Source organism: Ambystoma mexicanum, chromosome 6p, assembly GCF_040938575.1.
Source record: "Ambystoma mexicanum isolate Mex_15411 chromosome 6p, UKY_AmexF1_1, whole genome shotgun sequence".
Classification (NCBI taxonomy): Eukaryota; Metazoa; Chordata; class Amphibia; order Caudata; family Ambystomatidae; genus Ambystoma; species Ambystoma mexicanum.
Window position 1 is genome coordinate 1,009,293,618 of NC_090935.1, and position 14,904 is coordinate 1,009,308,521.

The window sequence follows — 14,904 nt, forward strand, 5'->3', positions numbered from 1 at the left end:
GCACGATTGAAATGAAATGCTCTCTGACATGCTTGCATGTTGGAGAGTATTTAATTTGCAATATGAAGACTGCTGACCATGAGCGCCTGGTCATCTGTCTTCACAATTGAAATTAAACACTGTTCGGTATGCAAGAATGTTAGATAGCATTTGATTTCAATTGAAAACGCTAAGTGCCAATGAGGACATGGCATTCAGCATTTACAATGGATTCCAATGGGGTGTGCCTGCTTTTTGCTGGTGTACAAAGCAGGCGAACCCCAAAGTGGTCTGCATCATTTCCACAGTCATGAAAATCCACGCCGGCACAAATCCCGGAGCATGTGTATGGTAGAGAGGAAGGAAGTGGCAGAAACCCAAGTTGCGTTCCGACCTTCCTCTGCACCTTATAAATGATTGAATATGGGGCGTGGTCGGAATGAAAGGTGTTTAAGCCTTACTCAAGACTTCTACACCTTTCCTTCACATTATGCCCCATTGGAATATGAGCTCTAGGATGAACGTAGCTCTCGATTCTGAAGACATCTCTCTTTGATGGATTTTCTAGGTCAAGATTAGGCAATCTTTGGCTCTCGTGATGTTTCGGCCTACAACTCCTGACTGTCCTACTAGGTGCAGCCAGTGCTGAGCGATTGTAGGCATCGTAGTCCAAAACCCCTGCACATCCACAGGTGGCCTCTCTGTTATATGCCGTGAAAGGTCTGATGAGCTTAGTGTGGAGCAAAGAATCCAATCCAGAATCCAGAGAAAGGAATTAAGTAACATCAGGGAATAAGGTATTTTCAACTGAGTAAGGATTAAAACCTCAAGTATCGGATGCTGAGATGGAGGAAGCAGGCAACGGCTAACCTGCGGCTGATGTGCTATTGACTCAGGCACATTTAAGAAGGGAACTAATTGATTGGGTGAAAACAAAACCCTTTAGGAAAATTAAGAACAATCTTCTACATATATATGGACTTTTACTGTATCTGGTTATGGGCCAACTATTCCTCTTTCCTTTTGGAATACTGCTTTGTATGTTCTAACACTGAGACCTGCAAACTACAGCTTACCAAAGCACCTTCGTCCATTGTCAGACAGAACAAATCCTGGTGGACAATTGCACTGGAAGCCTCCTGGAACATTTGTGCACGAGCCAAAGAGACAGATGTTGGGGTCTTCATCACACTCATCAATGTCTAGAAATAGAAAGGAGAATGCAATTAACAGCATGTTATGTTTGCCTGAGGGGCAGCGACAGTCACAGGAACGTGGTATGTCATTTGATGATTCAGCTGATGTTCCGAATTACAAACCCATTTATGAACACCCCATGATTCAGCCGGACGCCAAAGGGACTTGGCATGCTGCTTAGAACAAAATGGGGAAAATCAAAGCGACAAGGTAGAATGAGCGGGCAGCCAGTGCCAAGGATTATGGAAAATAAATTAAGGAAATTATTAAGGGGCATTGGAGGGTACGCTGCATGACACTAAATGTATTCTGTACTGTCTTCATTTTGAATAAAAGAGCAATTTTGGTGTTCCATGTTTCAATGTATGTAAACATGTGTGCTGTATCTGTTGCCCGATACCAAATCACACCAGGGATTTTAAGAAATTGGGTTGCAAAATAATGGCTACACCATATGTAACAAGTTACTGTGACTATGCCTCCATGCCACAAGTAACAATCATCACACATGATCAAGGCCAAATTGTGCCGTTTGAGGCAACCCTAAAATAGCTCTGGTTCTGCGCTTCAGGTCTGACTGCCCATTGATGCGTAGAGCTTTTACACATGTTGTGTATTACAGAAACAAGGAATATCAGGAGGTGGACAGTCGGAGCCTTGGTGGAGTTTGTTGATTTATGCTGGAATGTAATATGGCAAGGCAACTTTTTGAGCCTAGGCCACTTTTATCATGAGCAAACTAGGCAATCAGATCCCTGAGATACACTGGCATCGATTTAAAAATGTATTGGGCAGCAATAAGAAATATTGCGGCACAAATCTTCAAATATTGTGGCATTTATCCTCAATTCAAATAGTAATAAGTAGCTATTAAACTTGTAAGAAGTTCATTATTGATGTTCAGGTTGTGCCTCTTGATTAAAAACCAGATCTCATAAAGTACCCTTTTAGCAACAATTCTGAAATTGTGCAGTACGTTTCAAAATGAGATGTTTTGCAGCTTTTTGTTGCAAGAGGACACTCGCAATAAGATGGATGCTCTGGACAATGGAGTAGGGCATGAGACTGCTTTGGGTTAATGCGTGATCACCATTAATAGTGTTGGCTAGCGGGCATGGCATTTCACTATCCAGAGAATCTGCTCATCTTGCATTTGGAGGCATGTATGTGCTGAAATGAGGTAGATGTAGACACACAGGCAAAACAGTATGATTTGGAACTGGTGAGGTCAATGCTGTACTATTACGAACCATATTCATGGGATGCAAGGAGATGTGGAAAGTGTGATTGGAAAACAATTTACGCATGAGCAGGTTTTTCTTGATCTTGGGTTGAAATGCTCTCAGGCTTGCAGTATTGCCAGAGCACTGGTGCATCCCAGGTTAGAGCACCTGCCTGGGAAGCGAGCAGCCGTTAGACCAGTGAGTCTAATCTTCCCCAACAATGATTTGCTATTATTAACACTGTTATTCATTTGTTTCTACTAATAATACGGTTTTGTGCCATATAAAGACCTATTCAGAGATATGTATAGGAAAGCACTTAATCCAAACTAGGCTAAAGTAAAACACTATATGGAAATTGCTATTTTTTTAAAGTGTAGATTCTATACAGATGGCACTGAAAGCCAGATGTGCAGATCTAGGCAGGGTGGCAGTAGTCTAGAGGAAGTACTAGAGGAACGGCTAACCATTGTCATCATCAGCCTAAATGTACACATGTACCCAATTCAATCCTTGCTATGTGACCATGGCAACTGCCAAATGTAGGTACTATAGCTCAAAATATGTCAATCTTCGCCCCCTGCTAGATAGTCAAGGTCCTTTTCAAAGATCAGTCCCTCCAATTGACAAATGGTCGCTCCTTTGTTTGTATAATAATTATTTATTCAATTAAAATGGTCTTAGGAGATCTACAGAGTAAAGTGTGCATTGTACAGGATAGCCGCCAAATCAGCAGTAGTATATGCTGCTGGATCAGCCTCTACAGAATGGAGTGAGGCATGCTGGCCTGTTCCTGGCTTCTATGCATATCTTAATTACACTCATTTGTCAGGATTGTTCTGCTAACCGTACTTAAGATGTAACACACAGTTTTGGACAGGGCATCGGTAGTCTAGGGGAAAGGCCAGTGACGATAGAATGCCATTGACTACATTTACCTAGTGCGATCCCTCCTAGTTGACAAATGCTCACAGCAGAACCATAGAAGTCAGGTTTTATGGTTCCCCCACCTGGCAAAATGCCCCCACCCAGACGACCAGCACTATTTTAATAGTATTTTACAACCCCACTGGCCGCTGATGTAATGTGCACTTTTGGCACATACCCAGGATTACATGCTGTTATGTGATCTTATTGTGAAAGTCCTCCAGTGTGCTATACACACAATTCAATTTTCCTGGATAATCACTAACATTTTGATCCCGCTGTTCACTTGCCAAAGTCTATGCACTCTTTCTAGTGAGCAATCAAGGTATCTTTGCATTCACAGGCCTGGGATGTAAAAAGTAGGGTAGCTAATCCAGTAAGGCACTCTCTGAGCCGTGACAGCCTTCACTTCCTGCAGCCACCCACCCCAGGGTGACAGGGATAGCTATCATATGCATAGGTACTGCAAAGGAATGCCTTGAGAGATGTTTTTGGGGTGCCATTATGTCCCTGGTCCAATTTACAATAGGCCTTATATTATTTTTAGTCTGCCAATTTGAATTAATCTTAATATATGTGCTAGAACTTAACCGGTGAGTGGGGTCAGCCAGGGATGTTCCATTTTCCAAAATAAGACAAAAGCAAAGACTTTAGGCATATGAATTCCCAGGTGGTATTTTTGATAAGATGGCCAATGTTATTTTATAAAAATCTACCAATGATCACCTATTATTTTAAACATGGCAGTATTTTTATAGTTGTTTTCTTTTCATTCCACTTATTATTAAAAATAATACTTAACATCACCCTGTGGCTTTGAAAGGCAACACTGCTTGTCTCCTTCTACAATTTCCCTAATTTTCTTTTTTAAATATCTCTTCCTGTTGTTTTCAACAAAATCATGTGGAAACAAGGACATTTCAAAACAACAAAAGGAAACAAGCATTGGTCATAAAGGGGGACCACACTTTTCCACCGAGTTATATTACTGAAAAGTATTGTTATACGCTCATTGCCCTAGTCGAAACGTCTGCCAAATGGCACTACTGTGGGACAGGGGCCGGAAAGCAGTGTGTGGATTTGCCAAGGGAGCCAGATGGTTGCCCATTACAAGAGCAACAAAATGATGTTATGGTTATTCAACGATGGGCTAACATAATCGCAGCCACTTTGCCTTTAAGAGAGGCAGAGGTATTTGAACCGATGGCTGTTCCCTTTGAGGGGTTCCCTGTAATTGACCTCTTATATTTTAATTTTCTTTTAGCGTTATACTCGAGCAATCTGTTTAAAGAACATTATTACACATTTTTATAAAATAATGCGTTTCAATGCTAGACATATAGGTAATAAGTGTTTGCATTTAAAACAAAAAAAAAAACATAGGCAATGGTGTAACGATTCAAACCCTGCTCACAATGCTGCTCGCTTTTTTGAAAGTCCCTGGCTGTTGCTTTATCCAATCAATATTGTGGTTATGAGGCTGGCACCTTTATACATAACCTGTAAACACAGCAGGCAATGTCACAATGCACAGGGTGCCATTGTGGGAATGGCATTCAGTGCCTACACTAAAGGATAGTAGATAATGAGACTATAGGCTATGAGTACATTTTACCCATGGAAAGTGCGGTTTGTGTCTGGTGCCACACTTTGAGGAAACGATGAAGTGCAGTTTGTTTTCTTTTAGGAGTATCAACGATGGGGAAAACAAAATAAATGTGTGAAAGGTGCCTCTCTGAGATTTACATTATCTGTTGCTGCAAAGGGCATATTGCGTGCTGGCAAATATTACAAACTTAGATGACAAGTGCTGTAAGTGTTGATGATATTACAACTACCCTGTGGTCATTAGTTGTCACTTACTTCTGAAAGGTGATCAAGATTCATTATTTGGTGGAGGGGTTGGTAGACCAAGTTTGGAGAGAGCAGGTGAGAGTAAGTAGGAGGTTGCAGGAAAGGATAAGTGGAAAAGTGGAAGGACGATTTAAAAAGCATTGTAATGTGTTGGCTGAAATACCCACACATTGCATCAATAGCTGGAACACAGTGCTAATGATCGCAATCTTGATGGGGCTTCAACAAGGTTCAAATAAGAAACAGTGTTAATGACGTAAAGCTGAGAACACTAAAACTCAACAGAAATGCATGTATTTTATCCACAGTTAACTGCCTTTAGTACTTTTTCTTTCCTCATTTCAGCAATTGAAGCTCAGCACATGGCACTGCATGCCTCTCATAAGAGGAAGACATAGAGCAGGCTGCATCCCAGTGCAGCACAAGCAAGGCTTACCAATACAGTTATCGCCCTCCACCTGGTATCCCGGTGGGCAGATACACCTGAAGGATCCTTCCAGGTTCTGACATGTGCCAGGTGAACAGGAGCCAGGAAGCTGCACACACTCATTGATATCTAAGACACAAAACAAGGGGTTATAAAACACAAGAACAGTTGCAATCACCCTACAATCACTCTGCATGGACACAAGTATCTCAGACTATTTTCATGTGAGGGGCTGTCTAATGTGGTCTAGAGAACCACACACATATATATTGTCAGTGCCTCAACTGGATGCATACACTGTGCGGTCTTTAAAACCATTTCTGCCTTTTCAAGCGTGGATTCAGTGGTTTCGTTGATATTTACCTATGCAGTTCTTTCCATCCAACGTTAGCTCGTAGCCTTCCTCACACAGGCAGATAAAGGAGCCAATGTCATTGAGGCAATGGCCGTTCCTGCACACCTGACTATAGGCGGTGCACTCATCAATATCTGCAATTTACAAGGAGAATGCCTGTTAGTTACTAGAATGCCACAACTGCCCCATCAAGTGAAATGGACACCGCGTACCGTGAGGAGAACTGAGCAACAATCCCATGTCAATGTCACATTTTGAATGAATACATTAATACCCAACGCCCATAATTTATGAGCTCTGATGCATTAGTGTTCGATGCTGCACACAAAGAAGCATACCCACTAGAAGTGATGACGCAAAAACAATATGTGCACTGGGTACTCCTAGCTGCACGGTATGACACAATAGCAAACTGTGTAATTCGTGTTGTTCCATCGAAGTGATGACCCAATAAACGAAGTGTGGTCTTGGTGCTCCTGAGTAGGATCAATGGTACAACAACAATGGACTTGGTGAGCCTCAGGGAAGGGTATGGCACAATAACAGTGAGGTCTTTCATAATGTGTACCTGCTCAGTAGTGATTAAGCATTTCTGATAGGTTAGATGTTGATGATTTGAATGTTAATTGGCTGATGTGAACGATTTTAATGGATTCGATGTAATTGTCTTTTGTAGTACAAATATGGAATAAGGATATGATTTTTAACAATGGTATCTCTATTTGTTTTATAATATTGACAACTGTGGGTTTATGAATTGTACAGAGATGAATGTATTGTTCTTATATGAAATATATGTATGTATTAATGAAATAATATTGAGTTTGTGCCAAAGGATCTTCTAATAACCAAAAGCATGTAAATAAAAAAAAATATGTAAAAGAGTTTTTTTGACAATTAACAATATTTTTCACCAACATTGCGTTTCTATACATTTCAATAAATACTTTATGTGGCGCTGCTACATTTCACACGCACACCATGTTTGTTATTTTTGTTTGTTTTAATGAATTTTTTTTCTGGTTTGGCAATATTCTAACAGGGTGAAGCTCTGCTGCCATCAGTCTTGGCAAGCATTCCGGGGCGATGCGGTTTTGGGTTTTGTTTATATGGATACAACAAATCAATGTTCAGTCATACATGTAACTTTTGCTATTCTGAGGCATTACAATAGGCACAATAATAAATGCAGGAAGATTCTGCAGTAAGAGGTGGAGGATGCATGACTCTGAGTTATGTGGTGGGCTCCCTAATTTTTAAACCAAAAATTCCTAAGAATGAACCAGAGAACCCATGATTTTGACCCATGGTAAGTGGAATTGGTCCCTTATCGGAATTTATAGATTACCACCAAAATCCTCTAGTGGCTACCCGTTGTTCCCATATTTGAGATAGCCTGGATGTCCTAAGAAAAATCCATCCTATCCAAGGGCAACACCACTGGACACTAGCCATACTATAGGTAGTATCACTATAAACCCCCATTGACCATGATCTGGGCAATGCAGCTGTGGCAACCACACAAAACCTCCAATCGGAAAACTACCATGACTATAAAGTGACGTTACCTGACGTGATAGACATAAACTGAAACAAATAATGTCGATTTGTTCCAGGGACTGATGTTTATACAACTTTTCACAGTTTCTATGGGTGCTACATTTTCTCTGTCCCTGGCCAAATCTTTCATGGCACAATTTGAGCTACAACCCAGTTGGTGTTATAGATTGCTCTATTTGTAGGACCTCACACTATTGTGGGCGAGGCATAGATATGATATTTTAATTATATGGAAGGGATATACGAGGAACACATCTGGAACAAACGTATACATTTGAAGGGTGGGTTTATTGAAATTTGAGCCAGATAAAGAGAGCTAGGAATGGATAGATTAAGATGGCAGGTGGATGAGTCAATGTTTAGACTACATTTGGAAGGCATCACTTTGTCTTTAAATGCTCCAGTCAGCTGGCCAAAACAGATCATGTTACTCAGGCAAGAAGGTCCCTCCATTGGTTGCCAGTCCACTACTGTATCTCCCACAAATTATTTCTCTTCCACATAAATGTGTCAATGGCAAAGCGCCAAGCTACCTGCAGCAGCAGCTGAAAAAGACTGTGAATGTACCTGACAAACTAAATGTACCCTGTGTCAAATTCAAAAGATTTGGTGGCATTTGTTTTGACACTTGCGCACCAGGTCTCTGGAACTCAATCCAGCCTAATATAAGAAATATTCCATGTCTGCCTACATTTAAAAAGGCCATAAAGACCTACCTCTTTAATTAAAAAAACTAAACACATATAAACATTGTTGACCTTCAAAGCTGGACCCTGGCACTCCCCTAATGTACCCTAATACTGTCCTCTGTTATGTGTGTCCATGGGTGTGATGAGCATTATATAAATATAATAATAATAATAATAATAATAATAATAATAAACCCTGTCCACCTCCCTTTGACAGAAAACTGAGAAAAATCAGCACTCGTGTGGTTGAAAATCAGAGGTTATGCAACAGTGTCTTTAGATTGCAAGAAAGGACAATTACATCACCACTTGGGCTATAACTTCTAGGAAAGAGCCACTAAGGTCTTAAGGCCAGCAGAAGCAAGGTGGTCGGACCTGGGGTCCCATTAAAATGTGGATTTCCTTCCTCTGAAATGCTGAGATGAGAATCTGAGGTAGATTCCTTTGATTTGCTGTGACACCATTTCACAGTATATGTCACTTTCTCGGTCATGTCATCTAGAGTGACGATAAGGTTGATAAGGTAAACCTGATGTATCACTCTGTTGGAGATATGCAGAGCTATATTGTGTTTGAAATGCATTGGGTTGGCCGCCATGGAATAATTTTGTCCAGGTTCAACACTTTGCTGTAGTAAGAAATGTCATTCATGACTAGGCAGAGCGTGCTCTAGCAGTGGTTCTGTTGCAAGGCCCTTGCTTCGTCTGAGCCTTGATCTGGCCTAGCTGCCATTTTAGGATTTCACTAATTGCATGCCAGTAAAGGGGATGCAACCACCATAGGGAACAAAGCTGCATCTCACTGACAAAGCCCAAAGAGGCCAAAGCATATCTGGAGCATCTTGCGTTTCCACACAGAGGGAAGGGGGACTACCAATTCGGACTGGACTGCACCCTATTGTGGCAGGACCAAGACTGATTAGCATATGGCTGGAACTCTTGTGCAATGGTGCAGACAGAATACAAAACAATGGTATGGGGATTTGCCCAGAGCAATGGCAATGGTTAATATTAAGGTAATAAGTCATGAGCCGGCAGGCCATTACCACGTAAGGCAATGCCCCCAGGGCCCATAGTTACATGCCCGAGTGTAGCAAGGGCCTTAACGAAGGCTGCGGGGACTTTACCTTAGGTGGTATTGGCCCGCCAGTGAGGGGATTATTGCCATTAGTACCCTGGTCCGTTAGACAAGGTACTAATGGTGCTTTTTTCCAGTTGCGAGGCGTGACGTGTTTCGCAGCTGAAAAAAAAAAAGAAACGGCTGCTGCGGACTGGGAATCATAGTCTGTTATCCCTTTCCGTAGCAGACATAGTAGGAACATAGGAGAAGGGACTTTGCGTAGTCCCATCTCCCTTTCCATGGCGGCCATTAAAAGCCATGTAAAAAAAGTTGAAAAAAATGGCAGCCATGGAAGGGGCGAAGGGACTACACGTAGTCCCTTCTCCCTTTCCATGGCGGCTACTTGTAAAATGGATGGGAGAGGCATGTGATGCACGCATGAACATCCCCAGGCTTACCATAGGGTAAGGCTCGGAAACGTACCAATCGGTGCACAGCTTTCTGGATTCTAGCGGCGGGCTGGGTACTAATAATTGATAACCTCCCACCCATAATCTTTTGTGAACATATTAAGCATACCAATGAGGTCTGGGTCTGAATGCTGTGGTGCTACGTGCGATGGCATGTTAGAAGTGGTGCAGATTTAGGCAGAGTAAGTTATGCAATCCATGTAAAACCTTTGCAGCAAAAGTATAAGAGACAAAATAGTGAGTCAATACGTGCAAACGTGGAGACAATTTATGGCATGAAACTGCTAAATGTGCATACTGGACAGACTGGAAGTTCCTATCTGCCATCATGATCAATGATTCCTGTTTACTTGCCCTCCTCCAAAGTTAATTCACTACCCCCTTAAAGCGATGCATGAGGCTGTGACAAAGGACACATTGAAGGGAACGGTTTCAGTTCTGTACTTACCCATACAGTCGTTATTATGTGTAAGTTCGAACCCTGGGTAGCAGAGACAGTTATAGGATCCAACTGTGTTTTTACAAGTCCCATTTCCGCATGGCTGTCTTTCGCATTCATCGACATCTGCAACAGGAAATACATGTTTACAGAGGAAGGGACTTTCGTTCCCAGCTGTGTGTAGCTTACGGGATGCACCCCGAAGAGGAGGACAAGATTACAAATCCCATAAAATGTCATCAGATTCAGATGTAGATATGTCCTTGGGCAGTGGTTCAGTGCTCGCTGGGAATTCCAAGCAAATGTTCGCTGTAAACCTAATGGACAATGCGATGGAAGTCACATAGCATAGGTTACCCTTCTAGCATGTACGCCAACAGGGACAACTCCTTTTGATATTGCCAACCAAAAAGCCCCATATTCTGGAAACAATTACTTACATCACAGTGCTAGTATGCCAGCACCCAAGTGTGTTCTTAATTGAAGAAGACAATGCGTTCACCCGTCCATGCAACCAACACAAAGGCTTACAAATTGGGAAGTGGGGAATGTTAAGCACAGTGCAACTGCATCTCATTATATGTTCATTTTCAGAAACATACAAACAAAATGTCTTTGAAACATTGTTACAGTGATGTGGAACATCACAAATGATTCACTTCGTTCGAAAAGTCCTGTAAACAGCTTTTATAAAACATGTGTAAAGCAGACCTCCAATCTGCTGGCAAGAAAAGGGGAAGGTGTCGCTAAGACAAATGATATCCGAGCTGGCATGATTTGTGCCATTAGAAAACCACTCATTCATTGTTAACAGCACCCTTGGAGTATAATCGAATTCAGTGCGCTCCTCCTAATAGTCCACAGCGTGTGTGATTTCAAGCGTCTTCCAGTGAGATTAAATAATTATTCCTCAGCACGAGGACAGGGCTCAGTAGTGACAAAAGTGCCTACTCAGCCCCACATTAGTACTCAAGCAGCAGCAATTCCACTCATAAGGAATAAACAGACACAACCTGAATGGTTTACACCCTTTACATTTTAGGTTAGCGCAGCCGAGTGCAGGCCATACGCACCCAAAATGCTGGTGCTACCATTGGATGGAATTGTGAACATTGGCCTGAGTCGCATCTAGACACATTTGTGAATATCAGCAAATGCCACACTTAGAACTATAGATGTTAGCAATGCCATGCCGGGATAGAGCTATGAACATTAGCCTCCACCGGACAATGATAACAATGGCCACACTGGATACAATTTGCGAACGCTGGCCTGATTGGCATCCAGGCAGGATTGTGAATGTTGCCTTGCAGCATATCTAGATATATTTGTGAATATTAGCGGGTGCCACTTTGGCTACTATTGTATATATTAGCCTGTGTCGCATCTACTCCAAAGGACTCTCAAATCTAGGTGTAGCCTTCCCCTTTGTCTATCGTATGGTGAAACGTACTGCGTCGGGATACCCGTACCTCTGTCCCATGCTACAGGACTCTTGAATGTAGATGGAGCATTTATTTCTGTCTATTGTATGTTGATACCCACCTGTTGTAAGGCCTGGGCCTTTTTCCCACTATACAGGACTCTCGTGTCTGGGTATAGTCTGCATCTTGTCTACCATACGGTGAAACGTAGTGCATTGTGAAACCTAGACCTCCTCACGACTTTGCAGAACTCTCAAATCTAGGTTTGGCCTACATCTTTGTCCATTGTATGGTGAAACTGGGTGTGTTGTGAGACCAGGGCCTCTCCCCACCATACAGGATTCTCAAAATCTAGGCATCTAGCCATACTGCGAAGGTTAGCTGTGAAACATATAACCCACTAACCAAAAAGATCAAAATGTCTGCATACTTAACCCACACAAAAATCTCACACAACCACCTCTCGCACAGCAAGCCGCATGCACTTCACCACAATGCAACAACAAACAAACAACATATGAGCTGCACCAACAGCACACAAGGACTGACATCGAACCAATATTCGTACCAAAGCTCAGCTCACGGTGTATACCAAACTGAAGCTGCCAACAGAACACCACTCCTCTCACTATCCTACTCACTCTTCACCTTACTAACCCATCCCGCCTTATCGTTTGCAGATCCGCCTGAGCGCCTGGGGACCAATTCTGTTGGTGACGGTGCACGGTACAAATACCTTTTACATTAACATTAACATTAAACAGGGGAACTCTGAGAGGTTAGCCAAATCCCAATCAAGCTTGCAATGGAGAGTAGCCAATGTTATTCTGAAACACACAATAATTCATTTGAGACAGGAATGCACAAGCATACTATATTTATTCTAGACCCAAAACACACAATAAAAAAATGAAACAAGCAGGTAACAATATTGCAAAACACTCAACAATAAACATATATACAGTCCCCATAGGTTCTAAAATCCATTCAATTACTTAAATTAATAAAATAAAATATGAGATGCAGTGAGACGGAATCAAGACACAAGAAATGTGCTATAGATTCAGAAGTCCAATCCCTACGAAGTGTGAAACGTCACACTGCTTCTCTGCAAAGTGTATCTGATGCAGGTAAAGTACTTGTGTTGGTGAAATGTTCAAGAGATGCAACAAAGCTACTAGAAAAGTAAAAATGTGTTCTTCTCTTTCAGGTTACGCTGACTTGATACAATGACTAAAAACCAGCGGAATGGAAGGATACAAAGAGTCTTTTCTCAATGTTATCCTATAGAGGACAGGGGGAGACAAATGATTTGCATTTACTCGCCCCCTGACTCCGATTTTTCCAGAAGACTGGATGGGTCTACTGGGGGTCACTGGAGTTTAGATTTCCATTGTTGGTTCTGGTGAGAACTGCCTAGGAGCTGCGGGTGCAAGGATTCTTCTGGTCGGGTCCAGAAGCAGAGTCCAAACCTTGGTGATGGATAAATTCAAAAAGCACCAATGCAGACCTCTTTAGGACACTTCACAAGATGGAGACAGTGAGTTCCAGTGACAGCCAACAAAAATGGGTGAAGGCCATGGGGGCAAAGCTGAAGGCTTCACTTCCCTGTACAAAGTCAGGACATGTTCAGAAACAAAAGCAAGACGTTTGGGGGACCGAATAACTATGGAAGAAAAGTGGCCAAAAGAGAAATATTTCCTAACAGCTGGTACTGAAGCAATGCAAACAACAAATGTACTGGTGAACCAAAAACAAAAGAAATGCACACTGAAGATCTAATAACAATACATAACTTTAACCAAACTGAAATAACACAACTAATAGGAACACTACCAAGACACCCCTGTGGAAGATAAGACAGAGAATGCAAACTTTGTAACGAAAACGGCACTCTGGGTTTTGGAGATAGGAATAAACAGGCAGGAATTTCAGCAGCAATACCAAACTCTAAAAAAGGTGTCTTTGAAAAGGTAGAGTGGGGTCTTAAACTTCACTAGGGTTTTTTAACGCAGCCTAGGAGTCCAGAAGCACTTCAAAAACATGTGATGCTTGTTCTTGGGGGCTAGAGCGTTTTGAGTAGGTGCTTTTAAGCATTCCAAATGGTGTTGAGACAGGTAAATGTCAGCTTCCCAAGGAGTCGACTCAGCGGTCAAGGTTGAGATAATGAGGTCCAATGGGTCGAGTTAGCATTTCGAGATGGGTTGAGATGATGGCTTCCAGTTGTTCAAATTAGCAAGCGAGATGATAGCTTCCACTATATCGAGACAGGTCAAGACAGTTGTTCCCCACGGATTGCGGTGGCAGTTAATACATATCGAGACTCTGCATTTCAATTGGTCGAATGGGCGCCGAGATAGTTCGTTGCGGGTAAAAGCAAATAAAAGTGCCAAAGGCAGCACCAAGGGTACTGTGGCAGCTCAAAGTAATGTCAGCATGGTTGAGCTGGCTCAAAAAGCATTGTGAGACAGGAGGCAGGGCTGTGGGCTGTTTATTGGTGTTTGAGCTGCTGGGAGACCCATTTCACAGTCTCCAAGGACAAGGTTAGTCCTTGGTTCTGCACTTCCATGCCATGAAGGCTACCAAAGAGCACTGGCACATGTCCTTCAACTGCAGTGAGCAGGATACTTGTCTCAGTGTTCAGGCAGTAGATAGGTCTTGGTCCACAACAGTCACCCCAAAAGCTCCCCTGGAATGGGGGATAGGGGAGTAAGACTTACTCTTTCTTGGAAAACTGGGTCTTTAACTCTATGGGATCTACAATGTTTCCTTGAGAAAATGTGTCCCTGAGGCCCATTTGCGCAAATGTCTTTTTTTTAACACATTTCACCACAATACAAATGTGGGAGGAGACCCCCGCAACCCTGCGCAACCTCCCACCTTATTAAATACATCTATATTTCTGGTGAAAAAAGGGCAAACAAATGGGCTTCCAACAAATGGGCCTGCGAGGAAATGGACCAGTTGCATCTCTATGACAGCAGATTTTGGAGCTGTACTCCCATCCAAGTTCCAGGTGGATCCTTCTTCATCAGTAGTCCAAAGATTAATCCATTAAGGGGGAGATTTGTAATGACATTCCCAAATTAAATTTTAAAAATGTATTTCAATTAAAATGTTTCGGTTTATGCCTTCGGTAATAATATTAAATCTGTTTGTACTGATAATATATCATCACATTAACATCTTCTCACACAATGCCATGTATGTAGTTCTTAGTCACCCATTTCCAGCCTAAATGGAGCCATTAAGCAGAAGTGGTTTGAAGAATATAGTATACTAACTGTACCTGCCAAAACAA

General features: G+C 42.1%; 1 protein-coding gene across 1 annotated transcript in view; it reads right to left on the reverse strand.

Annotated features, from left to right (window-relative positions):
• FBN2 (fibrillin 2) overlaps positions 1-14,904 on the reverse strand; it is a 1,178,594-nt gene that overhangs the window by 107,558 nt on the left and 1,056,132 nt on the right. The window contains exons 46-49 of the mRNA XM_069625622.1: positions 10,189-10,305; positions 5,971-6,096; positions 5,617-5,736; positions 1,056-1,181 (exon numbers count right to left, since the gene is read on the reverse strand). Of these exons, the coding sequence (XP_069481723.1) occupies positions 1,056-1,181; positions 5,617-5,736; positions 5,971-6,096; positions 10,189-10,305 (489 nt within the window). The remainder of the gene's footprint in view (positions 1-1,055; positions 1,182-5,616; positions 5,737-5,970; positions 6,097-10,188; positions 10,306-14,904) is intronic.